We start from the raw sequence: 26,729 nt of genomic DNA on the forward strand, positions 1-26,729 counted from the left end.
TTTAACTGATCACCTTCTATGACATTGTCTTAGTGTAAAATGGATCACACGACGTTTAATTCTTGGAGAAATTTTATAATAAAATGGCATAATAATTTCAATCTTTTATAACTCTCGTCTCATAGTTCGTCGTATTAATTCCAACATTAATATATGATTAGACGATTATTGTGTATTTTGAAATATTACAACAAAATTTCCAACATTAAATTTTTTTCTTTTTTAGTTCTCATTCAAGAAATGGATTTATATTAGAGTAATTTTAGAAGTCAATCGAATTGAATATGCTCAAATAAAAATTAAGTCTACTTATTTTTATCGTTATCATCCTACCATTTAATTTTTTAAATGGTAGGATGATGACGATAAAAATAAACTCATAGCTTCTTCGAAATTAATGACAGCAAATATAAATGAAATGAAATGATAAACACCTACCATTTAATTTTTTAAACTGAATAAAATTGTAAAAACCATGGTTCAAACACAAATGAAAAACAACGATTTTAACTTTCCATAAGCCCATACGTAGAGCATATCCTCCAGATGAAGCTTTGATCGTATGCAAGAGAACCGACAGCGACTGATGATGCTTCCTTCTATGGGGTAATATCGAATGAAGATTAATATTAATTATAATTAAATAAGGTAACGGTTGTTTTTTCTCTGAAATCTTAATGAATCTGAATTTTTCTAAAATATGAATAGGTATGAATATGAATATGTAAATGACATGTTTATTATTTTTTTAATATTTGAATATAGTGGCAAAAAAATATATTTTAAACATTGTTCTTGACATTTATGTCCTTGTAAAAAAAAAGATTAGATTTTATAGTTTAGAAAGTAAGTATATTATATACAGATATTTTTATAATATAATATTTACTTCTCATTTATAGTTTGTTCCATTCAGATAAAAGTTAATTTTTTTTCTATTTATATGTAAATGTCTAAAACTCGAACATAAGTTAAAAAAAAAAACAAGTAAATTTAGAAAAATCTGAAATTGATAAAATTTAAAACTTCAAATGTTGAACAAATAAGTCCTACGTGATTAATTATAATATAAGATAACGCACACTGTAATAATAAAATATTGTACAATGTGTGTTACATTAAACATAAAACAACATTAATGTAATACAATCTAGTTCAATCACCAAACACGAGACAATATTAGTGTGTTTACTTCTTTTATAGGGGAAATGGAATGAAGGAAGGAGAATGATTTTATTATTTACTTGTTTATTTTGCATTTGGGAGTAAGAATGAAGTTAGAGGGATCCATCAAATTTAAGAATGAGGAATGAGAATTCTATTTTTACATGGAGGTAAAATGGGATTCTCATTATTTGAATTTACAATTCTATCCTCCCATACTTTCTAAAATTTTAATTTTGTCTTTATCACAAAATCTGATGATAATAATAACAATATCAATTACTATAATAATATTAATTATATAATAATTATTACTATTATAACATTTATAATAAAAATAATTACTATTACCACTTTATTATTATTATTATTATCATTTATTAATGATAATAATAATAATAATAATTAATTTACTCCAAATGCTCAATATTATAATGAACATTAGGTTGGTAAAACCTAGGCCCGGGTCCGCGATTCACAATGCCTGGACCTGGCCCGGGTGTAATTTTTAGACACACGAGCTCGGCCTAAAAAGCCCGTCACTGGGCCGGGTTTTCAATACAAGATTTTGTACCCGAATTTTATATTTTTTTAATGTTAAACATGATATTTTTGTAATTTTTTGTAATTTTATGAATTTTAAATTTATTTCAATGAAATTGGACATGAAAATATAAACTTTAAATGTTTAAAACCTTACATATATGTAATAAATGAGTCAAATAAATATAATTATTTAAAATAATATATATTTTTTAATTTTTTAATAAAATCCGGGCTCCGGGTCACATCTCGGGTTTATCAAGTGATGCCCAGGACTAGCTCGGCTTTATATTTGGGCAGGGTATTATCTGGCCCACATTGCCTGGGTTTGAGTCTGGATCGGGCAGTTATTTTTGACATCTCGAATGAACATGCATATACTTCCTTTATAAACATTTATTTATTGATTTTCTAAGTGAAAAACATATAATATTAACTAAGGGTGTTTTTGTAAATGATTTATTCAGATTATATGATAAAAGTAAACACATTAATTGAAATATTGTTTATTATGATTCATACAATTTAAGTATATAATTTATTTTTATTTTCATTCTTCATTTTAATTATTACTCATTCCAATTCATGTCTATTCTGATTCCCACAAAGTAAATATATTATAAATATAATTTAATCAAATCTTACCCTATCTTATTGAGTCTAATCCAATTTTACCTATCAAAAGCACCCTAAATGTGGACTGTAGGTTTTACCATCTAATCATTGATATTAACTTCTGAAAAGATAAATATATTATTAGGGTCAGTTTGGGATTGCGGAGGCTGATGAAATAAGCTGCTTGTGCTGTGCAAATGAAATAAGCTGCTGATTAAAAAAGTAGCTTAGTGTTTGGTAAACTGTGTTGTTGCGATTGCTGTGAGTTTGAAAAGTATAATACATGTGTTTGGTAAATCTTATTACGAAAGTGTTGTTGTATTATATAATGACCCAAATAGACATACGTTATAATTGTTTTTTATTTTATGTTTAATAAATTGTTTAGACATTTTTTTTAAATATGTAAAATTACATTAATAAAACTCAATTAAGAAAAATCTAAAGAACTTCATAATCTGTTACATAGTATATGATAAAAATTTATACTTTTACATAATCTAAATAAAATAAAAAGTAACATGTATTACATTCACAGTAAATTTTTTGCAATAAAAATCCTCAAAATTTCCATTTCTTAGGATTCAGAGCCATTAATATTGTGATACTAAATTGTGGCGGTAATATCTAACAATTTATATATTATGGTTCATGGATAAATAAGATATAATTGTCTTTTTATTAAAATACTATGGTTATAATAAGTATTTTAAAAAGTTATAGTAGCTTATTGAATAAGCTGCTTATGAAAAGCAATCTTGTATCTGTTTTTAAAAGCTGCTGACGAAATGGAGAAAATTATGAAATAAGCTGCTTTTACAAATTTTACCAAACACTATTTTTATCAAAGATTATGAAATAAGCAGTTTATTGAGTTTCAACCTCAATCCCAAATGGGGCCTTAGTCTCTAAAACCTAACGCCTAAGTTTTACTCAAATGTACACATAAATCTCTTAATTTCAAAAATTAAAATATATACCATATATTGACTATCATAACTTTTGAGTTTGGTGGAAAGGTAATTAAAAATTTAATAATAAATGCAAATACAAATAAAAAGTGGCTTAAGTTTGGAATCAGGGGTTTTAAAAGAAACATGTATCATTAGATCTAATCAATGATACATATTAGCTCTATTAATAATTTTTTTAATTATTTTTAAAATAATATAGCCAGTTAATAAACCGATCAAAGGGTGATTTTAAATTTAAAAATAAAAATAATAAGAGATATGATAAAATACAATATCTCAAGTTCTTTTATTTTAAATTGAATTGTTGACAAATTCTTTTATTTGAAATTGAATTCTTGACACAAGAAGTAAGGAAGCTTCATTGCATAATGTTTATTTGTGCATTTTTTTTCCAGATAAGGATGTTATATCCATACATAATTGAAAAATAAAGTGGTTTATGATAGTTAGAGGCTACAATTAGTCATGTGTCATGCTTGCACAGTAATAAGAGACTTATTTCAATGTTTGCATAATAGGAGATTTGCTCTAGCAGTCTAAGAGGAGTAATGGATTTGATTGCATGCCAAAAAATATTTTGTGTCAATATCATTATCACAGAACATTTGTATTTTCTCTCTCAGTTGCTGGAGTTTAAGTAATTTACTTATGTAATACTCTGAATGCATCCTTAGATATTGATTGGATGTAATTAGTTTTTTTTTTAGATTAAAAAAATTTATATTGGAAATTGGTTATTGTATTTGCTAAATGATAAGGCATTTTTAAATTGACGAAATATTATTAATAAACCGTGGATGTACAAGTTAGTTAAATGAATTGAAACTTTTCGATTACTTAATTATTTTTTGTCATTATATTAAATTATATTAAATGATTGATTAAAATTAAAACACTTAAATTTAAGTGTCCACAACAATCCTACTATGAATAATTGTAAAAATACACACAGCACATGGATAAATCCTAAATGCAAATACAAATTAAAAGTGGCTTACGTTTGGAATAAGGGGTTTTAAAAGAAATTAGCGCAATTTTCAAATACATTTTAATGTGCAAACAAAGAAATGCAGGGTTTTTTAGCCCTCCAGGTGGAGAATACGTTCAACTACTGGGCCTGATCCAGCCCATTTCCCAGTCGAAAATTAAAAACTTTCAGAGGAAGCTTTTGCCGTTCGCTCAAATTTTGGCGCCTTTCCAAATCTCTTCCTCCTACTTCCCATTGAGAGTCTCACTGAGAAAAATTAACATCGACCGAGTCCCCCCACAACGACGCCGTTGGCAAAGCCCTTCGTCGAACAAAATGGTGTTCCTTCACCAACAGAAGTCTTCACTCAAAAGAGACTCCTCTTCCTCTTCAAAAAGCACATTCCCCGTTCCTCCTTCCAAAATCCCCAAATCCGTTGATTCAGAAATCGAAAAAATGGTCTCAATTTTAGCAGATGCCGGTTGTACTCTAATGTACCACTCGGGGCCACCGTGTCTCCCTTCTGATCCTAACAAGTTCCGTCGCCACCTCACCAATCTCCTCTCTCACGACTCCTCACTTCGCTCCCATTTCCTCGCCGGCTTCTCTTCTTATGTTCAGTCTCCCAAAAATTTCAACAGGTCAATTACTTTCTCATTTTTTATTTTTAAAATTATTTTTTATTCAATTGTCTGATTAAACGACTTCGTTTTGTTTTGATATCAGGGTTCTGAGCTCATTGAGTCCTGGCAGAAGCGACAGCTTAGTTCGACAGCTTTTGCTGGTTCCGTGTATTCAATTAGACCTAATGCACATGCTTCTCGAGAAACTTCCGGAATATTTTGATGTGAATCCAGAGACACAGACATCATTGTCTTTTGAGGAGGACGTTGGTAGGCTTATTATTAGTCAATTTCGGTGGCTTGATTTTCTCGTTGATCCGAAATCCTTTACCGAGAAATTAATGGAAGTACTTTGTATTTGTCCTTCACATTTAAAGAAAGAGATTATTGGTTCATTGCCTGAGATTATAGGTGATCAAAGCAATAATAAATCCGTTATTGATTCTCTCCAACAAATGCTCAGTGAAGATTCAGCTATAATTGTGCCTGTGCTTGACTCCTTTTCGAACTTGAATTTGGATGATGAGCTGCAAGAACAGGTTGTTACCATAGCATTATCGTGTATTAGAACAATTGATGCGGAACACATGCCACATTTACTTAGATTCTTATTTCTTTCGGCAACACAATCAAATGTTCGAAGAATTATCTCACACATTCGTCAGCACTTAAAGTTTGTTGGAGTGTCAAATTCTCGTGCATCACAACAAAATAAACTTAAGGGAAAGTCTCTTGTGGATAATTCGGAGGCGTCCATTCTTGATGCCTTGAGATCAAGTCTTCGATTTAAGAATGTAAGTCTGTTTGTCTGTCCCATATGATTTTAGAGAGTGTTTGCTCTTATTTAATGTAGCCGGTGTACTTGTGCTTTTGCCTCTCTGTGTAGATGCTTTGTCAGGAGATTTTAAAAGAAATTGATGGTCTTAAGAAACCTCAGGATCACAAAGTTATAGACATATGGCTTCTTGTTCTCATGTATATGAATGGGGATCCCCTACGAAAGAGTGTTTCGAAGATTTTCAAGAAGAAAGTTATTGAAGATTGTATTCACAATGTTATGCTTGATCAGTGCATTCGTGGGAACAAAGAATTGGTGCAGGTATCTGTGACAATTATCTTGCATGAAGAAATATTCATTTTATATTTACTGTTTCCTGAATTGTTATCAACTTACATTCATTCAAGCACTTTTAAAGTTTTCTATTGATTTTGTTAGGATCATTTTCCATCATTTCTTTCTTTGTCCGAGTACTTATTGGCGTGCAAAGAACAAAAGGCAAGGGAGTTTGGTATTCATGTGTATACTTGCTTGTTTGAAGAGTTTACTGATACATATTCAAGACAGGAAGTAAGCGACCTAAATTTTTATTTGTCACCACTGATGATTAGAATACTAGTTGGTGTTTATGATAAGTTGATATGTGGTTTATGCAGGTTCTTGGTGCTCTAATTACGCATGTGGGATCTGGTGTGAGTTTTGAAGTTAGTTCGGCTCTGGAGACAATGGCTCTGCTGGCATCAGAATATGCATGGGAATTGATTCCACTTTCTTCTCATATAAATGGTATCTCAAGTATCAACCGCCTTTTCTCACAAATAATTATAAATTTGGAAGTCAGCTTGACATGAAAGTCCAAACACTCAGGTATCTTGGATTACTTGGAGGGTTATAGTGCTCAAAATTTGCACAAGGTGGGTTGATATATTAAGGTAGTATGGGTTGAATTTTGTACTTGTAAATTTCTCTAGCTCTTGTCATAGCGCAGGTCTATGAGGTTTTCAGCAGTCTAGCACTGTCAGCTCGAACCAGTGCACCCTGTTATGGAACTTCCATTGCAAATGAACTTCTGATGGTAGTAAGGAAGCAGGTGCAATATGAATATTCAGTGTCTTCTTAACGTAGATCATCTGCCTAATTGATCTTGCAATCAACTTAGTTCTTTGTCAATGTGGTTATCCATATAAGGAGAGATTTCCTGATTCTCTGATTTATGCAACTCCTTCCTATTCGACAGGTCAGCCATTCAGAACTGAAGTACAAAAAGATGGGCCTGATTGGAGCCTTGAAGATTGTTTCATATCTGGGCGATGCTGGTATTGTTACCAGTACATCTCCATCTCAGGTAGGATTCATTTTGTTGCAAATATGAAACATAGACTCAAGCTGCAACACAAACACACACAGACAATGATGACGACGACATGGAGTTTGAAGTTTAAGAGAATTAAAAGCAAGAGAAGAATTCTGTTGGAATCATTCAGCACTTTTCATTAATCTTTGCTGTTCAATTTAAGTATGCAGAACTAATAAACAACAAAAGTATAGTATTTCATGTTGGTATTCACTTTCGTGACATGACATCCACTTATTGATTGGCGAGTGTCAATAAATGGCCACGAGCAATCCCAATAACAGTCACATAAGCCACAGCAATGTATGTAACTAGCCTCTGGACCATGTCAACAGATGCTAATGAGGAGAGTTACCAAGTGATAGCTTCACCAAACCACAACTTTCTAACACACGATATAGACTTCTATAGTCTATATATTGGGTCTTACTACCGAAGAAATCACCTCTCTAACCCATAACCATAGCTTCCATCCCTCCATGAGATTCTGCACGTCAAGAATTTCAGGGTTCAAATATATGTTGAGGATCCAAATAAAGGGTGCATTTAACAAAGTTGAACAATATCTTTAGTTTTCTGTGAAGAAGTCTTGCCCCAGGGTACCGTGGTGATTTGGAGATTGTTTTACAAGAATAGCCACATTGGCATATGTAACTCTTATCTTATGACACATGATGTCTGAGAGGGTGGATATTTGATATGCATGTAAGATTATAATTGGTACAAATGAATTAATGCTGTGTTAGATCAATATAAAGAGCATGGTCAATTTCTAGTATTTCAATCTATCATATTATTTCTATGAGATACATTCAGCATTTCTGTACACCTCTTTTAACAGAAATCGAACGCTGAAGAGGCTGTAGAACTCTTAAAAACATCTCTGAACTGCTGCAAACAGCTATACTTACCTTTGACTCTCTTTTATGATGAGCTAACTGCAATACTGAACAGCAGAACACTGCAGCCAGAAATTATAGAATGGTAAGTAAATTTCAGCACATTTTTACCGGGAGATAATTATCTTTTTAAGTGAGAAAGTTATCTGCACTTTGTAGGATCGTCAAACATGTTGGGGAGTTTGAATCCATATATCTGTCTGATCTGGAATGTGGACAACTATCTAATAAGAACTCATTTTGTGGTATAGAAGGTAAGATAGGTTTATGCAATCTATTATTCTGCTGAGAAGTTGGATCATAAATAATTTTGGGATATAGGTTGCAGTTTCTAATCGGGATTTACTTTTTAGGTGAACTATGGATGAACTTGGATGGAGATATATCTCCAATTTGTTTGAACATTTTGCCATTGGCTTCCTCTTCCTCACAGTAAGTTTTGCCATGCTCTACTTCCTGTCAGAATCTGTGTGTTTTAACTTGTCTTAATATTTTCGAATGCTGATGTTGAAACCCTGTCTGCAGGTCTGCTTCTCTACAAGTTCTTCATGCTAACTTCCTTTTACTCTCTACTGTAAGTATGAATGATCCTTTGGGCAATAGATGGACTTTTAAGTAATGGATAAATATTTTGAGTTTTCTCTTAATTGTCAGGTTGAGAGGTTGACAAATCAGGGATCTCTTGGAGGAATTGATGCACTGCTTGGTTGCCCTTTACACCTTCCTTCCTCTAAGGTAGAACCTAGTAGAACATCTGTGGTGACATCTTGTTTTTTTGTTAGTATCTCTTCCTTGTCGAATAATATTGACATCTGCAGAACATTTCTTATCTCAATAGCTGTTTCTGTTTTGTACAGTGGTCAAACTTCTTCACACCATAGTCTTTTTTCTTTGTTGCTGGTGTCTTCATACCATGGTTATTATTACTTCATTGATGTTTATTGATATTGGTCTGAAATTTATGAAGTCTTGGATGGTTTGGCCTTTATGCATTTATTGTTTCCTTGTTTGCTTTCATTGAACTTGAAAAGCATTTGAATGCTGGGAAACATCAAACGAATTGGAAATTTAACACCTTGGTTTGCACTTCCCTCTTCTTCTTCTTTTCTGGTCAATCAACTTAGGAAAAAGGAAGTACATACTAAAATAACTGGTTTATGACCATTGTAAATATAATAACTTCGTCAAGTGTCCATGTCTAAGTTTGGGTCTTTAGAGCAGCCATTCTCATGTGAAAAGTTCAATTTTTCTCCACTGGTCCCTTGGTTTGTGTAAGAGAGTCTTGAAGTGAAATCCCTCAATCTGCATGTAAAATCAATTTCAATTGTTTCTGTAGACATCCACCAAATGGGGACATATATTGCTGTTGATATGCACATGCCCCACCTACATTTTACTTTATTTTATGACACTCAATATGCGCAATTGATTTATTATGTTCTTTTGTGATTGTATTGCTTGGTTTGGCTTGTATATTTATGTAGGTCATCAAATAGTTTTTTACGTTACCACGTTACCAGTTTGCTGACACTTATTTGGTCTGTGCAATGTCAGTGCTTCTCTGTAGCTGGTTGGCAATCTCTCACGGAAAAGCAGAAACAGATTGTGACCCTCTCTCTTTATCATGCAGCAAATTGGATACGGGAACTGGTAAGTGCTATAGCTGGCATTTTTATTGTTATGGTTGACAGTAACATACACTATGGTCTGCAATGCTTTTTCTACTGCTTGCAGCTTAATGCCTTCTGCACGCAAGTTGCTGGAAGACTGGAATGTATAAGTCAGACTACAAAACAGGAGATAATTGCCAAGCTATTGAAGCGAGTGAGGAACCTAGTGTACGTTTGCACTCTCAGTTCCTAGTGTTGCGGACTTTTAATTGATATTTTCTTATTAAAAATTAAAGCCTGTGGAGCGCCCACACACACATATATATTTTGAATATTTGGGTGGGCTGGGTAGGGCAGAATTGATTAGAGTATAGAACATGTATATAGTTAGTAATCATTGTTGAAGAGAGTGAGTATTTTCTATCGCTGATTATAACTGACACCAGGCTCTCATATGGAGCCTTAACATCAGAAGGTGCACGAGTTTTGAAATGGGAGTGAAGGCAAACCCTCCTAACTTCAATTTGCTTTTTGCTGACATGAGATTCAAAAGCCCAAACTTTACAAAGATCATGAAAATGCTGACATTTAGTTGCTTTTAAGTTCAAATTTATCTCTCATTATTCAGGCACTACAAGTAATTATCCTTTAGAAATGATATACACACTACATGCTGGCGAGTTGCATTATGGGCTACTTCCTCAGTTGAAATGCTGAGCATGGTGAACATGGATCCTTCAGCTCAAACTTAGGATTGGGCTAGAGATCAACTTGATGGGCAAATCAAATTAACAGGATTGTGGAACCAAATTTTTACTAAAGCTGAATCCATACCTTTTGTGATGGGCTCAATTCGTTGCCATTTTAGTGGTTTATCATGAGCTTGATTAATTAGCATCCCTGATCAGACTAGAAACATGGAGTGTAGATAATAGCTTTAGTCTATTTTCTGGCTTAATAGGTTGTTAGATAAAAATTTGCCTGCAAAATGTGGTGCGTATACAAGGGATATAGTAAGGTATTGAGGCTGCTGTTAATTAGAAAGTGAGTACTGAGGGTGGGCAATTGAGTGCATTTTCTTTCTTTGCTGCAACTTGATACCATAGAGAATGGTTTTCACATTTATCAAGTAAATTTTTATTTTCGCAACATTTACTCAATCACTGAAATTGAAGGATGAGAGCTATATCATTCAAGCTGTTGGTTGATTACCCTACAACATAGTGATAAAACTTGAACTTGACTGGGACAAGTGACATTATTTGTCAGTTAGTACTTTCTTGTCTTTTTGGTAATCATTTAAAAGTTTCATTAATCTTGTTTTGCTCAATCATCCTAAGTGTTAACTATTCTAAGACAATCTGATCCTCATGAAAGGGAGAATCTAAACTTGCAGAGTTCTTGAAAGCTTGTTAAATTATGCCATCAAATGCTGCCCTCAATCTCTTCCCGATGTCCATCTTCATGTGGAGAAATGTGGATCTTCACTCTTGAGTAAGCCTAATAATATGGGGCACATGGAAAAGAAGAATGAACATATTAAAACATACGACAGTGCCTCTCAAGACAAGAAAAGGAGACATAAAAAGATTTCAAAGGCATCAACAATTTCAGATACAAACTGTAAATTGCGTCAGCCGACAATATTGGATGTTTTGAGAAAGTCAGGAAATCTGACAAGTCAGGGGGTGCTGACTGAGGATGCTTTAAGTACAGTTTCAAACAGCTCAAAATTTGGGTCCGTAGATGAAACTTCCTGTGGCTCTAATGAGCCAGTAATTGTAGAAGTTTCTGCACTTGCCAAGGTTCTGGAAACCCAAAGGTTTAAATTCAGGCCTCTTCTCTTTCCATGCCTCTCCATTTTGACATTTTCTAAGGTTTGTCTGCTGTGCTGTAATTGCTCGGTGTTTGTTTGTATAACTTTTGTTCTGTTTATTTTCTTGAAGCATTTGCTTTGAGTTCACTCATGCTATGTCTTTCCTTATGCAGAACCAAGATTCCTGTTGCTCTGATCCTGCAGCTGAGGTACCATGATAATTGCACTGCTCATTACTGATGAGAGTTTTTAATGAATAAATGAAGTCCTCAAGAACAACAATTTTGTTACTTTATGCTAGTTACCTTTGTACCTGTACCTTCTACGTGATCTTCACTACAAGCTGGATTATTTCTCTCCTCCGAGCAAACTATTATCACCCAGATTCTTTAGTATTCCTGCTGGTTTTACAAGGATGACTGTGGAAAAATTCTTGAGTGAAGTAAAATCAGTATTGCCATATCTCAGGAAGCATTTTGATAGTGCGGTTACTCTTCTTAAAGAAGGTAAGAAATAGCATTCAATTTGGTTTGATAAACACTAAGCGCAGCACTTCTATGCTTTTTAGTTCTAAAACAAATATTTTGTAGGTGATGAAACCTGTGAAGATCACTGGAAAGTGCAGTCTGCTATTACTGGGAATCCTGATATACCAAACCTTATGTTTTCCAAATCTTCTGTTTCCTCTTTGGTCATCAAAGAAGTACTCAATTGTTTCAGTAAGGTGAAATCTTGACGTGTCTCTGTGTCTTTGATAATTGTTGGCTTCTGAAATTGGCTGCCAGAATTCAAATGTTTCTGATTATTTGCATTGAAGTTCTCTCTTTACAGGCTTTTACACCATTTTTCTGTTTTGAATTTTTTATTGGTCTGAGTACAGATGCTGAACCTTCCTGAGGCTCAAAAGGACAAATCAGTTCTCTCTGATTTGCTTCAATCCTTCCAGCCTATTGAAATACCAGCCTCTGTTATTTCAGACATACAACCTATCCCTTTACCTGGGACAATAGACTATTTATATCTTGGAGCTTTCTCATTTCTAGAAGGTGTCCTGAATATAGGTATGCGATTTTCCCAAGTTTCCATGCGATTTTCCCAAGTTTCCATTTATTCTCATCACTCGATTGTCAGTGCACTTAATTTGTAATATATCTGCTCCTTGCAGCCTGTTCTTTCTCCTTTACGCTTGCATCAGAATCCCTTCTTACCCTAGAGTCCATTGTAATGTCACTTCAAAAGTTCCTTGATAAGTTGGAGGGAAATGGTAAAAGTACACACTCAAAATCTATCGAGGGGTCCCTTCATGTCTTGCATGAAAGACTTGGAACTTCTGCTCAGAATCTGTTGCAGTGTAAATGGGATAATGAAAGTCTTGAGAATGGATGGAAGAACAAAGTATGATTATCTACCAAATGGGATTTTCTGGCTCTAGATATTCATGACTTGTTTCAAACTTAATCTACAAAGTATTTATCCATGAAAAGTGATAATCTTTATGATGTTTGCAGGGAGATATAGTACAGAAGATACTATGGATTTATTTGGAACATAGCAAGTCCACTTGTGATTTGTTGCATGAGCTTGCCTGCTCCATCTTGCCTCAGGTGCATGCATTTTCCAATTATAAATAGACATACCACTATCGTTTAATGTTGGAATCAATTGCAGTATTTGCAATTTCCTTGCATCTCACTTGAGAACTCAAAATTGCTCATCCTAGAATTACTTTGTCAACATTGCTAAGATTGCTGTATCCTGTCCAATACAACACTGACTGTTTATTATGCTTGGCTGGACCGCATGAGGTCACTTCATGTATAATATGGCTCCGCGTAATCCAGTTTTCTTGTTTTGCAATCTGGCCATGAAGAGGATCCTCTTTCTGTTTTAGGTTACTCTGCACAGAACAATAATAGAAGATAATCATCATGGTTTTCCAACTCTGTGTCCCGCAACATTGTTTGTATGGTACCGGGTACTGGTAAGTCATTTTCATTTATCCACTTCTTTTAGACCACTTTCAATTTACTAGTGTTATTGGTAGATATGCTTACAGAGATTGATATTTGCAGCATGAAGTCAACCTTTCTATTCTCAACAAATTGGTGAGCTGTAGATTTTAATGTTCAATCCTCCAAAGTTCATAGATACTATGAGAAAATCCTCTTTGTTCCATAATCATTCTGTATATTTTTCTACCTCCATTTGATTAGATGAAGGAAGTTGTTCACTTGGAGAGATGCAAGACTGCTGTTCGACCTGAAACCATTCAATCACATTTAATGAAAATGCACAAGTGTGTGAATGTGGTTGTGTCATTAGTAAGTATGTGCAGGAATCATGAGAAGGTAACCATACAGAATAGATTTTTGTTTTCATTATTGTTGTTGTTGTTATCTTCTAGCTCCATGGCATGTGGGAAGATTTTGACACTTGGAAATTGATGTTCAGGTTACTGTGCATGGCATGGCTGTCAAGTATGGTGGGAAGTTTGTTGATTTTTTCCTGAAATGTAAGTTCCTGACAATTTTAGTATTCTATGTATAAGGAGTTTTTTATTGCTGGGGATGCTGAAATTTATGATGTTCTGCAGCTTTTGACTTCTTGCAGGCCCACTTTCAAACGCATAATGAAACAATAATCCAATTGGTGAGATTAGATTTACCAAATTTCATTTTTCAGGCTTGATTGGAAGTAAGCTTCCTAGAAATGGAGCTTAAGTCCTTGTTATGCTTTGTCTACTGATTTAGTTGAAGGAGCTCCAAAAGGCCACAAGAACAATACAGATTCTATGTTCTGAAGCAAAGGTTTCCATTTCATATTTCGATCTGTTCCAAGACCAGTTTACATCTTCACTATTATAGTTTAATGTAATTTATTCTCATTTTCTTTGAAGGGTTTGAAGCAAACAGTTATCACTAGCAAAATTCCTGCTACAAAAAGGTCTATGGAACGTTTTCTATTCCGTGTCAAGGCTCTTCTGCACACAAAATCAAGTGGATGCACTTTCTGGATGGGTATGTGTGATGCATTCATTACTAATTTGTCATTGTGAAAATTCCTGTTTATTGACTTTGTTGAAGCTGTAAACCACTGTAGATTATGTGATAGGGCTGATTGTTGGAGTTAAACTGATGGCTTGGACACCCAGCACTTATTGACTGTGGGATCCACTCAGTGTCTTGTTGAAGCTTGGGTTATCATTCTGCCGTGGGGTTAAAAGTTCCATGTATTAGCAATGTGTTAACTCTATAATTCTAATTTCAAAAAGACTAAAACTAATATATCTGCAATTTTGTAATATTCTACTAAATTGTAGAGAATTTTGGATCTTGAAATCTGGCACTTCAAATCAGCAAATTCTGTTCAAATATATTAGAATTACCCAAGTTTGGCAAAATTTGCTTTATTTGGAAATAATTGGATTCATTTTGAACATTCCTGGAATAATTGCTAGCTTTTATCTCACTTTCTGGTCTCATATCATGTACCATATAATAGTAATAAATTATTATTTTTCTTGGGAATTCTCAGGCATACAGTGACCCACTTTATTTAATGATTCCATATTGCGGGCAATCATCATCCATCAGAATGACCTAATTTTCTACCCAACTTCATAATCATAACATCTCTCTTTACTTTTTGACAGGGAACTTAAAACACAAAGATTTGATGGGTCAGGTGGTGAGCTCACAGGCATATGTAGATGATCTCAGTAACAATGTTGAGGAGGATCTAGAAGGAGCTGTTCATGAGGATCAACCTATTAGTCCCGCGAGTGAGCACTGAGAAACAGAATAAAAAGTGCTTTGTCTATAGAATTCTTCATCTCTCTGTTTGAAAATTTTCAGGTACAGTATCAAGACACCCATATATTACAAAGTTCGTGCAGATATTCATTAGTGTTTGAAGTATTAGTGACTTATTGTACGTTCAAGGGACCTAGCATGTAATTAATTGTAACTAAATTAGAATACCTAAATCTGTACTAAAACTTTCTATGTGGAGAAGAATCAAGGCAAAATTATTTTATATAATAGTCGTAAAAATTTAAGAGGCAAAGCAACAAATATTGTGACACTTAAACATGCAGTCATTAGAAGGGATTTCCACAATATTTGTGTCTTAAAAATTTTCAAATTATTCTTCAGCTTTCTTTCTATCAATTGAGAGCTCTGCACTCTTGTTTTATTGCCTGATAAATCTTTGAGGCCTATGGGTGCCTGCACAAGAAAAGAAGGCTTGTCAAGTTATCTTGATAATCTGGGTGCAAAGTGCCTTTATTGGAAACTTATTTTAATAGATTGCCGTTAGTTACATGTTAGGAAAAATATTCTTAATATTCACGAAAATTTTATATCAAGGAACTCAGTACCCTAAATCATTAACTTTCAATTAATTACATCTTAGATGAAAATTCTTAATATTCATGGAAATTGTATATCAAGAAACTGAGCACCCTCAATCATATGCATTTTTTAAAACTAGAATATATTATATTGGTCAGTTAATAATTTCTCCCTTTTGTTCTTGTATTGATCACATCTTGTATCTAGAATAGGGCTATAATAAATTAGATAATTAGATTCTTTAAACTCACTCATGATTATATCTAGGTTGCCACCAATTATCATGCTGAAAGATTTTCTTTGGTTGATGCGTTTTCACTTTAAAGAAAAGTTCTGCAACTATGCAATAGTAGCAGTAGAAATTCACCTGTTGCAATCAGCAACAGAGAATAGGGCCAAATCGATGTGGCACTCTCTGGAAAGATCTGAAATTGCACTTTCCTTGATGTTTTCAAAGTAAGAATTTGCTTCTCTCAAACATTTGCACCTCATTAGCTCATCGGCTGCAGTTGACGAAGTCATTTCCACAATCACTTTAGTGCCACTACAACATGAAGGCAATGGCTTCGAGTCCTTGCTACTCAAGTAAGCATAGCAGTTGCGAACAACTGGTGCAATGCGAGTGCACTCAAATACGTCTGGACTGATTTCCCTAGTTCCCAGTCACCTTGAGCTGGCACCACTGCCCAATTCATTGCTACTATCAGGAGTAAAAATGATGCTACAAAGCCCTCCATGGTATTTAATTTGGTTGTTTTGTGGGCTTCAAGTTTGGAGTGAGCTTGACAACAAATATACGAAGTTTGCGTAGCCTTAAAGAAACTTATGAAGCAAAAAGGATGAGGTTGTTAGTTTGTTATAGCAATATGCCCAACAATATTTGTTTCTGCCTGGCTTAAAAAGAAAAAATTTATGGTTATGATGACATGTGTACACACACCTGTCCTGTCGTCATCATTTTATCTAATTGTTATTTTAGAAATGATGGGGCTTTGCTCTGCAGCTGAGAGTGAGATAGATGGATAAGTGAGGTAAGCCAGGAGGAGTTTTTGCAGTTCTTAGAATTTTCGGTCCAATTTCCTGTTCAATTTAGCATTAGGACCATGGATTGCTTTTCTGGCAGTGTTTTTATTTAATTTACCAGCTTTTCCAAATTTCTAGATGATCAACCATCAGGAGCTGCAGCTTCTTCTGCCAGTTTCTTCCACTGTGGCCTTGTTTTTCATTTGCTAACTCTTTATCTCCCTCTCTCCAGCTTGCCAACTTCTCCACTTCAATTCTCTTCACTTCGCTAATCTCCAAGCCGTCGCACCATTCTACGCAAGTAGATTTACAATTTGTCATTTGATCTCCCTCAAAAGGCCAACAAGTCTATTGCACTCCAGCAGATAGAATCTCAGTCATTGAATTCCACTGAGTTAAGATCATCCTATTGACGGGTGGTTGGTTCAAAGCTCTAACCTCAATATCAGACAGGAAATCTGCCCTTGTTATTTATCTATAAAATTTGGCGATTGCTATTAACAAGTCCTATTACAACATCAATAGGTTATTGCTTTGTCAGAACTGCAATGCTGCCAAAATTTATACAAATCACGAGAAGACACTCTTTATAAACTGGAATCTTACTCGACCAATCTGATTCTGGTTGCACTTCATTTTTATTTTTATTTTTTGTTTACGTTGTCATAAAACAACACTTTTTGTTTTTGTTTTTGTTTTGGGGTGTTGATGAAGACTTCGTGTCCCAGGAGCAAAATACTCACTGGCTTTGTTTGAACTATTGATCATTGATTGTTAAATGCAGGCACCAATTGGTTAAATGAGTACAATCAGTAATGGTAGAAAAAGGTTCAAGAGTTCGAATTCCACTTATATTGGTGGAGAAGAGAATTGGTTACCATCCTATAAAACTCTCAATCAATTTTATCACCGGTTGCTCCTGTGAGAAGAGATTAACCAATTGGCTTATTCTTTGAGGAATTTGTTCGACATAAAATATGAACCAAATCCAGATTCTGACGAAAGGCTGAACAACAATTGGACTATCCTTCTGGAAAAATATCCAATTTCGCTTTGACATGCATATGTATTAACATAATCCTTCCTGATCTTAAACACTAGTACAACCATCACTTTTAAAACAACAAGAAGATCAAGCTCCCATAATTCAGTACCACAATGGAAACTTTAAGCTTATACTCCTCATTGGATGCATTAGTTTTTGGATGGTATGAGCCCTTTTGATAAAAGAACTTGGTTCACCAATTTTTCCAAATTTGTTGCAGAGGATCCGTCCGGAGCTGCAGCTTCCTCTGCAAATCTCTTCCACTCTGAGGCCTTGTTTCTCATTTGCATACCTTTCTCTCCCTCCATCAACTCTCCCACCAGCTTCTCAACTTCATTTCTGCCTACTTGATTATCATCTCCACTATTAGTGATGTCCATTCCAACCCCCCATTCATTGCAAGTATATCTACAATTTGTTGTCTGATCTCCCAAAAAAGGCCAACAAATCATGGGCACACCTGCACATAAACTCTCAATCGTTGAATTCCATCCACTGTGAGTAAAGAATCCTCCGACTGCTGGGTGGTTCAGAACCTCCTCTTGTGGGCACCATCTTGCGATAAAACCTGTTTCTTTAGCTTTAACCTCAAACTCAGATGGCATATCTGCTGTCTCACCAGTAACAAGATCAGGCCTAATTATCCATAAAAATGGGCGATTGCTATTAACGAGTCCCATTGCAACCTCAGTAAGTTGCTGTTTTGTCAGATATACAGAGCTACCAAAATTCACATACACCACCGAATTGGGTAATTCCTTGGAATCAAGCCATTGGAGACACTCTGTTTCTTCTTTCCAAAGATTGTATTTGTATCCAGTGGAGCTTAAACTGTTGCCAACTTGTTCATTAATTTGATTGAGAAGAAGCTGGAGTGGACCGATGGTGAATAAATTCGGAAACACAGCAGAGAGAGCATCCAAAACTTGTCGTTCCAGTGCATCAAATGTATGAATAACTACAGCTGAAGCTTTAGCTGCATTCTTAGCTGCTTCAATGGCTACCCTTGTTGCGTAGCTATTCAAATCTGTAATTTAACACAGTTAAATTCAATAAATATATAAATTATTAATTCAGTAATGGTAGAGGTCGCAAAATCTTTGTACAAACTATTGGGTACAAACTGAGGTGACATAAGAGGATTGGTTGAATAATTAGTCTGAGCTTACCTATGAGTGACGTAAGAGTAGTGTTTTCTTCGAGTGTCCGGAGCTGCATACATCCTTTAAAACTACGTGCGGCGATAGTAAAAAAGAGGGCGATAGGAATTCCAAGTTGTTGAGCAGCTGTGACGGTGAATGGCATGAAACCATCTGAAATGATACAATTGACTGAATTTGAAGAACTTTTGAGTTTTTGGAGCAGGTCAAGAAATGGCTGCAGCATGACATTATTAGTTATGGATTCAAAGAGAGAGTTTGCATCTTGATTGGCGTTTTCATTTGAGGGATCTGGAAGGCCATCTGGGATAGTTTCATATTGAAAGTTGAGCAAGGCATTTTCTAAATTAGAGTTATGGCGTGGTGAAGATCTTGACTTGAGATAGCGTCTGTGATTGAACTCAGTGTTGACAAAAGTTATGTGAAAACCTTTGAGATGAAGAAGCCTTGCGAATTTAAGCATTCCTTTTATGTGACTTTGAAATGGGCATGGGATACACACTGCATGACCTCTGTAAGTATAATCACAACCTTCCATCTTCACTTCCTTGAACGTTTTTGTTACAATACACAATTTTGGTTTTCTGCTGTTGCTTGATTTCTTGCTTGTATTATGTCAAAACAATACCACAACATATATTTTTTTTCAAGAGTTTCTTTCAATCTTTTTCAACATAGGGATGTAATTTAAAAAATTATTTATCTGATGTAAATGGCTTGAAAGCATTGATTTATTTAATTTCGTCATTTTGTATTTTTGTCATGTCAAATTAATTTTGACAAATAGTTTGGCTTTATGGTATTATTAATAAAATAATTCATCCATCAGTTGTTTTTTCCAATCAATGCATTGGTTTGCGCAGCCAGCCGTGCCGTTACTAAATTTAGGTCTGTCCATTTTGTATGGCTTTGTTTTCACGTTACCAAATCCAATAAAATTGCCAAATCCTATAAAATGACTTAAATACTCTTTAGCATTTAGTTATTATTTAACATTTTGGTGGGCAAATCTCGAATTAGAAGGTAATTTGGTTATGGAACAGGGTCGAGACCTGGTTAGTATAACATGCTTTCCTGTGAAAACTATTTCCAAAATTAGCAGCAACATCAATATTAACTTTGAATACATTAGCAGGTGGGGGACTCCAAATTTGCTGATTCTTTGATTTATGTTTTGCCTCAACCCCAGTCGTTTTACTCTTTTGTAAGCCTCCGCCACAGCCTCAGCTCTTGTAATAGTCAGCAGTGGTTCCAACGTTTTTCCCTAAAAAGGATACTTATTCTTGCCATACCAAATAGCCCAACAGATAGCTACCATGATTTGAATATCTGACTTTTTCAATTTCTTAGCCATCTCAAACATAATATCCAACATGTCTTGGTTAGCAGCATCTGGGAAGCATGTTTCAAAGGGGGTATACCTCCATATCTTTTTGGCAGCTTTACAGTGTATTAAAGCATGAGCTGTGTTTTCCATACCTTGTTTGCAAATTTGACAAGTAGGTTCATGCCCTATCTCTCTTCTCCATAAATTCTCAGCAGTAGGCAACAAATTTAAGTTGCTCTCCACATAAAATTTTTATTTTTTTTGGCAATTGAAGAGTCCATAACAGGTTCCAATGATGAAACCCCTTGGATAAACAGCCTAGCTTATCTGAATTCTTAATTTTTAACGCCAATTAATATCCACTTTTCACATAATATTACCCTTTTATTATCAAAGTGCCATATAACTTTATCTATTCTTGGTCTTCTAGGAAGTAGAATTCGAAGAATCTCATTTGCATCCTCTTCCATAAACCATTGCCTCACCGTCCTTTGATCCTATCGATTTTCACGACTAATGAGCTCTGAGATAATAGCTTATGCTGTCACATTTTGAGCTGAGAACAGCTTAAAGGTTTATGGCCTTGGAATCCAATTGTCTTTGCAGATTTGTATTTTTTCTCCATTTCAGATCGTCCACTCGATTCCTTTTTGTAGTACTTGTCTTCTCCACAATATAGACCTCCATATGTACGAAGGGTTAGAGCCAACTCGAGCTTGTAAAAAATCAGTATTCTTGTAATATCTAGCCTTCAGCACTTTGGCAACTAATAATTTCGGATACTGCAGTAATCTCCACCCTTTCTTTGCCACCAAAGCTCGGTTTAAACTGGACATTTCTCTAAAACCGAGGCCTCTTTTGCTCTTGGCATAACTCATTTTTTCCTATCTTGCCCAGTGAATTCCGCGTTTGGCCTCCTTTGATGGCCTATAGGCACGTACTAATCCACTAGTAAAACGTGTTTATTACGTGCCTTTTCGTGTGTCATGCTTTGCTCTATCTCTAATCGTGTTGTGCTTTTAAGGCACACGTGCCTAAAATTATAAACCCGACCCAATCCACATGTGTGCATATCGTGCCACGTGCTCGTGTCATGTATGTGTTGTGCCACGTACTGCTTGGCCCGTTGGCCATCTTTAGTTTTCATGTTAATTGATTTGTAAGACTAAGTTTTCATGTTACCCAATACTTTATAAAAATGACCGAAATACCCTTTAGCATTTAATTATTATTTAATATTTCGGTCGCCAAACCTGAAATTAGAAGGGGTTATTTGATTATGGGACAGGGTCGGGACCTATTTGATAAAAATATAAAAACAAATAAAAAATTTATGAAAACTCAAGAACCCGATTGTTATTACTCATTAATTGTTCATTAATATAACGTGCTTTCATGAGAAAACTTATTCCTGACATAAAGAACAGAAAGAAGAAGATTAAAAAAAAAAAAAAGACAGTCGACCAAAAGATACGCGTTAAACTTTTATAAATTTAATATCCTGCATGTAACAAACCGTGAGTTATATATATATATATATATACACACACACACACACACTGCTTTCTCAACTTGCTAACATTGTCAGAATTTTCTTACATATATATTTTTTATTTTGACCTTCTTACATATATATTTTTTATTTTGACCACGAGATATCTTGGGGAGGACCCTAACTATAGGAGGTACCTTTAAGCTCGTACCACAACTCAGATTAAAAGTCCTCACTCGAACCGAGAGGCACATGTTCTCCCAACAAAGACGACTTCCCTGCGACTCGAATTGGAAAGCAAACCCAATCAAGCTGCTTAAGGAGACTCCATTGCCAGTGGAGCCAACACTTTGTTGATAGAATTTTCTTACAGATATTAGGCAGGCATCGATTATCTTTTTGGGTTATTTGTAGAAAATGAAAATATTTTATTTTTAGTTTTTAAAAGACTTAGAAGCTCAATTTTGTTACAATGATCACAACTGTAGTGTCAAGAAGTATGACTATACACTATAAGTAGTAATTTTTTTTTTTTAAATATTCGTAATGACAAAAGATTTTATTAATTAAACAAACCAGCAACACGAAATCAGTGCAATAATGAAAATACTAAATAATCACGATCAGTTAATGTCGTTAATTAGTTTGCAGATGGAATTGATGAGTTGTGCTTATTTGATAAAAGAATTTCATTCACCAGTTTATCCAAATTTAGAGAAGATGAGCCATGAGGAGCTGCGGCTTCTTCTGCCAATCCCTTCCACTCCATGGCCTTGTTTCTCATTTGCTTTCCCTTCTCTCCCTCCATCATCTCTCTCACCAACTTCTCCACTTCATTTCTGATCACATCCTCATCATCACCATTAATCTCCATTCCAACCCTCCACTCGTTGCAAACGTATCTACCATTTGTGGGTTGATCTCCAGTGAAAGGCCAACAAATCATAGGAACTCCATTACATAAACTCTCAACTATTGAATTCCATCCACAGTGAGTTAAGAATCCTCCAATTGATGGGTGCTTAAGTACTTCCTCTTGTGGGCACCAACTTGCTACAAAACCTTTTTCCTTAGCTTTAACTTCAAATTCAGCTGGCAAATCTGCTGTCTCACCAGTAACAAGATCAGGCCTGATTATCCATAAAAATGGGTGATTGCTATTTACGAGTCCCATTGCAACCTCAATAAGTTGCTGCTTATTCATAAATATAAAACTTCCGAAATTTACATAAATCACAGATTTGGGTTCCTTGCAATCGAGCCATTGCAAACACTCTGTTTCTTCTTTCAATAGATTGTAACCAATAGAGTTTAGCATACCATCTTGTTCTTCTGTTTGATTGAGAAGAAGCTGAAGTGGGCCGATGGTGAATAAATGATGAGGAAACATAAATGAGAGAGCATTCAAAACTTGTTGTTCCAACGCATCGAACGTATGAATAATAATTGCTGAAGCTTTGGATGCATTTTCGGTTGCTTCCACGCACAAGTTGAACATCATATCTTTCGGATCTGTCGATTGAATAAAACTTGGAAGATCTCTAATTCGGATATCCTTCATCCCTGGAATCCAGTCTATAAGACTGTTCAAGTACTCTTTCGTAAGACAGCTTTTGTCTGCAAGTACTCAAAAATGAATTAATTCTTTGCTTCCGTCTGCATTCATATTTATACTTGATCGCCAGTGATTCTATGTCACGGCCACTAAAAATTTAAAGTAACATAAATTTAATCCGAAACATTACAAAAAAACATTGAAAATTAATTAGTGCCCAAGGTAGTGATCCCGGAAAAATTGAAAAAAAAAAACAGAAAAAGAAAAGTTCTGATAATTGCATACCTTTGACTGGGAAAAGACCCTTTTCTTTGAATGTCTGAAATTGTTTAAATCCCATGAAACTACAAGCGGAGATGGTAAAAAACAATACAATAGGAAGTCCGAGTTGTTGAGCAGCTGTTATGGTGAAAGGCAAGAAGCCATCTGAGATGATGCAGCTGACAGCAGGATTAACGCTATTTGAAGAATCATTGAGTTTGGCAAGCAGGTCAAGAAATGGATGCAACAAGACATTATTTATGATGTTTTCACCGAGAGAATACGCGTCTTGAGCAGTGGGGCTTTCATCTGAAGAAGCTGGAAGCCCATCTGGGATTGCTTCGAATCGAAAACTGGGCAAGCCATCTAAAGAATGTTGGCCTCTTGCTTTGAGTAAGCGTCTGTGATTGAACTCTGTGTTGACAAAAGTTATGTGAAAACCTTTGTGATGAAGAAGCTTTGCCAGTTTAAGCATTGCTTTTATGTGGCTTTGAAAGGGGCTCGGGATGCAGACCGCATGAACCTTGCTACAAGCTTTAGGTTTTGATTCCATCTTGATCTCTTCTCTCTCTAGGCCTCTGCAACTAGTGATCACCCTTCCATTTTTTCTTAGCCACGAGTTAAATATCCATTATCCAATAGGACTTGACTAGCCTACAGAATCTGTAAGCTACAGACTGCAGCATCAGCCGTTGGATGTGGAGCGAGAAACTAAACAATAGAAGATCGGATGGTGGGATGACGGGAGATGTTTGTTACAGAATCTGTACCATAGACAGGTCCTATCCAATATAATTTTCATTTTATTTTGTTTTTCCCACCGTCCATTGAAGCCCGACTGAGCGAGACTTTGTCATTAAATAATGTTTCACTCATTGATCAATTTAATTATATGTTTTTTCAAATTTAATATTATTCAATATAGCGAAATTTTATTTAAAGAATCTCGATTATGTGTCTTTTAAAATTATTATTTCTGATGTAACGAAGTGAAATCACTCATAAAGAATTTTTTATAATTGCACTTGCACTCAGTTTTATGTTCTAAATGATATATCTAACTCATCACCCATGGAAAAAATTGTAAAATTAAAAACAGCATGACAAATATTATTGATAGATGATGAGTTTTTTAGATGCAATAATAATTTTTTTAAATGCTTGTAAGTTGTAACATCAAAGTGGTATATTTATATTGGAGTTGTGGATTCCAGTGCATTATGTTTATAATAAAAACTAACCGTATCATATTTGTCTTGCCTAATTCTATCTTAATCATATTGATTTGATTAGATCTAGTCAGCGATTGTTTCTTTATAAAAGAAAGTGGACAAATGAGTCTAATTGGATCTTAATGGCATTAATTTGATTAGATCTAATCAACGATTTTTTTATTTATAATAAAAATAACTGGACAAATGATACACATTAAAGATACTGGAATTACAAAATCGATCTGTAATAATAATTTGTCCACATGCTATATTAAATTTGAAAACTATAATTAAATTGGTCGATATGAATGAAACATTAGTCAATACATTATTCAATGGCAGAGTCTCGCTAGTCGGATATGGATGGTGGGAAAAATAAAATAAAATGAAAAATATTTAATTAAATTATTTATTTAATTTGTTTAAACTATAAACTAAGAGAAATATTTATTTAGTTGAGGTACTTAATTTACATCGAATTGGTATGTTATTAATGAAATTTTTTATAAGGTACAATAATTCATTATCACTTGAACCAATCAAATAATGACACATTGTTTACTATAATTATTAGATACACTATGTATCATAATTAAATAAATATAACATTATTGACAAACTAAACTACTCCGATGTGGCTTTTATTTAGCTTTAGTGAATATGTACCGTATATGAAAAACTAATGAAAATCAATGAAGTGGGTTTGGGATGCGTAGGGATGACAATAGGTATCGCCTGCAAGGTATCATTACCAAATTTATATCCATACAAAGTTTAAATTATCAAACTCACCCTACTATATGTTTTAATTTTTTTAAGAAAATCCACCTGCTGCGGGTTTTGACAATTACCAAACCCGCAATGGTATCCGGCGATTATTTTACGGGTTTCTACATTTAAAATCACAAATGGTCAAAATGTAAATTTATAATAATGACCTATAATTCCACATAAATGTAAATGGAAAATTAAAATTTCAACATCAATCCAACACAAATTCTCAAATTTAAGTATAAAATACACAAATCTATATATATAAAAAAAGCCACAAACTAGTATCTAAACATAATAATTATCATTTCATATTATTATTCAACACAAACTCCAAAAGAAGATCTTCATTTCGTTCACCACCACTAGCACCCATCTAACACGATTCCTACAATAATGATTAAGATTAATATTTTCTAAAGAATAATGCATTTTAAATGCTAATCCATGCATTAAGTTAAAGAAAATTCAATCATAATTATAATAAGTATATTTTTAGATTTAAATATTTTTCTATTCCTACAATTTGAAGAACAAAATTATAACAATGAAATAATCCATGCATTAAGTTAACGAAAGTTCAATCAGAATTATAATAAGTATATTTTTAGATTGAAATATTTTTCTATTAAAATTAAATTAAAAAATAATTAAAAAAATTACGGTTGGCGGATATCCATACGGGTATCCGTAGGATATTTGGGTAATACTAAACCCAACCGCAACCTAGTGCATATTTTAATTTATAATACCAAACCTGTCTACAACCCACAAAATTACCTGAGCGGATTTTGGCGGGTGGGTTTAAACGGATTTGTAGGTACCATTGCCATCGCTAGGTATGCGCAGCCAAATCAGATTTCTAATTCAAAACTCGGAATGCAACTTGCCCACGACTAATTTCGTCAACTTTTGCTAGTTAGTCAATTTAACAAAATGATTAAATGACAACTTTCCCATCTTATCCATTCGACCACCTTCAATTTTCATTTTCTTTTTCATTATAAGTAGTTCGCACAAGCTTTGATGAAGTAAATAAAGAAAATGGAAGCTAATACATGTGGTTACAAGTCTCACGCATTTTGTTTTCCTGGCCCAGGTCAAAGCCACTTAAACTCCATGCTTCAATTGGCAAAGCTTCTGCACCACCACAAACAGAGGCGGATTTACCATAGGATCACTGGGG

At 34.4% G+C, this 26,729-nt stretch overlaps 3 protein-coding genes across 6 annotated transcripts; 1 reads left to right on the forward strand and 2 right to left on the reverse strand.

Annotated features, from left to right (window-relative positions):
* Positions 1-4,299: 4,299 nt before the first annotated feature.
* LOC102616403 (uncharacterized) lies at positions 4,300-16,771 on the forward strand. Of its 4 annotated transcripts, none has more exons than XR_008055662.1 (31): positions 4,307-4,904; positions 4,990-5,680; positions 5,773-5,985; positions 6,103-6,234; positions 6,321-6,450; positions 6,532-6,578; positions 6,653-6,754; positions 6,902-7,009; positions 7,860-8,002; positions 8,077-8,171; positions 8,271-8,349; positions 8,443-8,491; positions 8,572-8,652; positions 9,472-9,567; positions 9,652-9,755; positions 10,924-11,404; positions 11,517-11,552; positions 11,645-11,849; positions 11,934-12,067; positions 12,224-12,404; positions 12,509-12,738; positions 12,852-12,947; positions 13,235-13,324; positions 13,416-13,448; positions 13,557-13,691; positions 13,795-13,855; positions 13,937-13,992; positions 14,094-14,150; positions 14,240-14,360; positions 14,996-15,197; positions 16,191-16,771. XR_008055662.1 is itself a non-coding variant. In XM_006481271.4 (30 exons), exons 1-30 carry the CDS (start codon positions 4,348-4,350, stop codon positions 15,133-15,135), a joined length of 4,683 nt encoding a protein of 1,560 aa, XP_006481334.2. In that variant the 5' UTR covers positions 4,307-4,347; the 3' UTR covers positions 15,136-15,378. The 4 variants fall into 4 exon arrangements, 1 of the variants encoding a protein (XP_006481334.2); XR_001508496.3 differs by having other exon boundaries at positions 16,205-16,771; XM_006481271.4 differs by lacking the exon at positions 16,191-16,771 and having other exon boundaries at positions 14,996-15,378.
* A 975-nt stretch (positions 16,772-17,746) lies between these two features.
* On the reverse strand, positions 17,747-19,600 carry LOC102616988 (7-deoxyloganetin glucosyltransferase-like). Its single transcript, XM_006481273.4, has 2 exons — positions 18,933-19,600; positions 17,747-18,790 (listed from the first exon to the last, which is right to left on the reverse strand). The coding sequence occupies exons 1-2, from the start codon at positions 19,459-19,461 to the stop codon at positions 17,913-17,915; spliced, it is 1,407 nt and encodes a 468-aa protein (XP_006481336.1). The 5' UTR covers positions 19,462-19,600; the 3' UTR covers positions 17,747-17,912.
* A 2,680-nt stretch (positions 19,601-22,280) lies between these two features.
* On the reverse strand, positions 22,281-24,168 carry LOC102617294 (7-deoxyloganetin glucosyltransferase-like). The gene is made up of 2 exons (XM_006481274.4): positions 23,583-24,168; positions 22,281-23,359 (listed from the first exon to the last, which is right to left on the reverse strand). Exons 1-2 carry the CDS (start codon positions 24,109-24,111, stop codon positions 22,383-22,385), a joined length of 1,506 nt encoding a protein of 501 aa, XP_006481337.1. The 5' UTR covers positions 24,112-24,168; the 3' UTR covers positions 22,281-22,382.
* Between the last annotated feature and the right edge of the window lie 2,561 nt (positions 24,169-26,729).

The sequence above is a fragment of the Citrus sinensis genome, chromosome 6 (assembly GCF_022201045.2).
Source record: "Citrus sinensis cultivar Valencia sweet orange chromosome 6, DVS_A1.0, whole genome shotgun sequence".
Classification (NCBI taxonomy): Eukaryota; Viridiplantae; Streptophyta; class Magnoliopsida; order Sapindales; family Rutaceae; genus Citrus; species Citrus sinensis.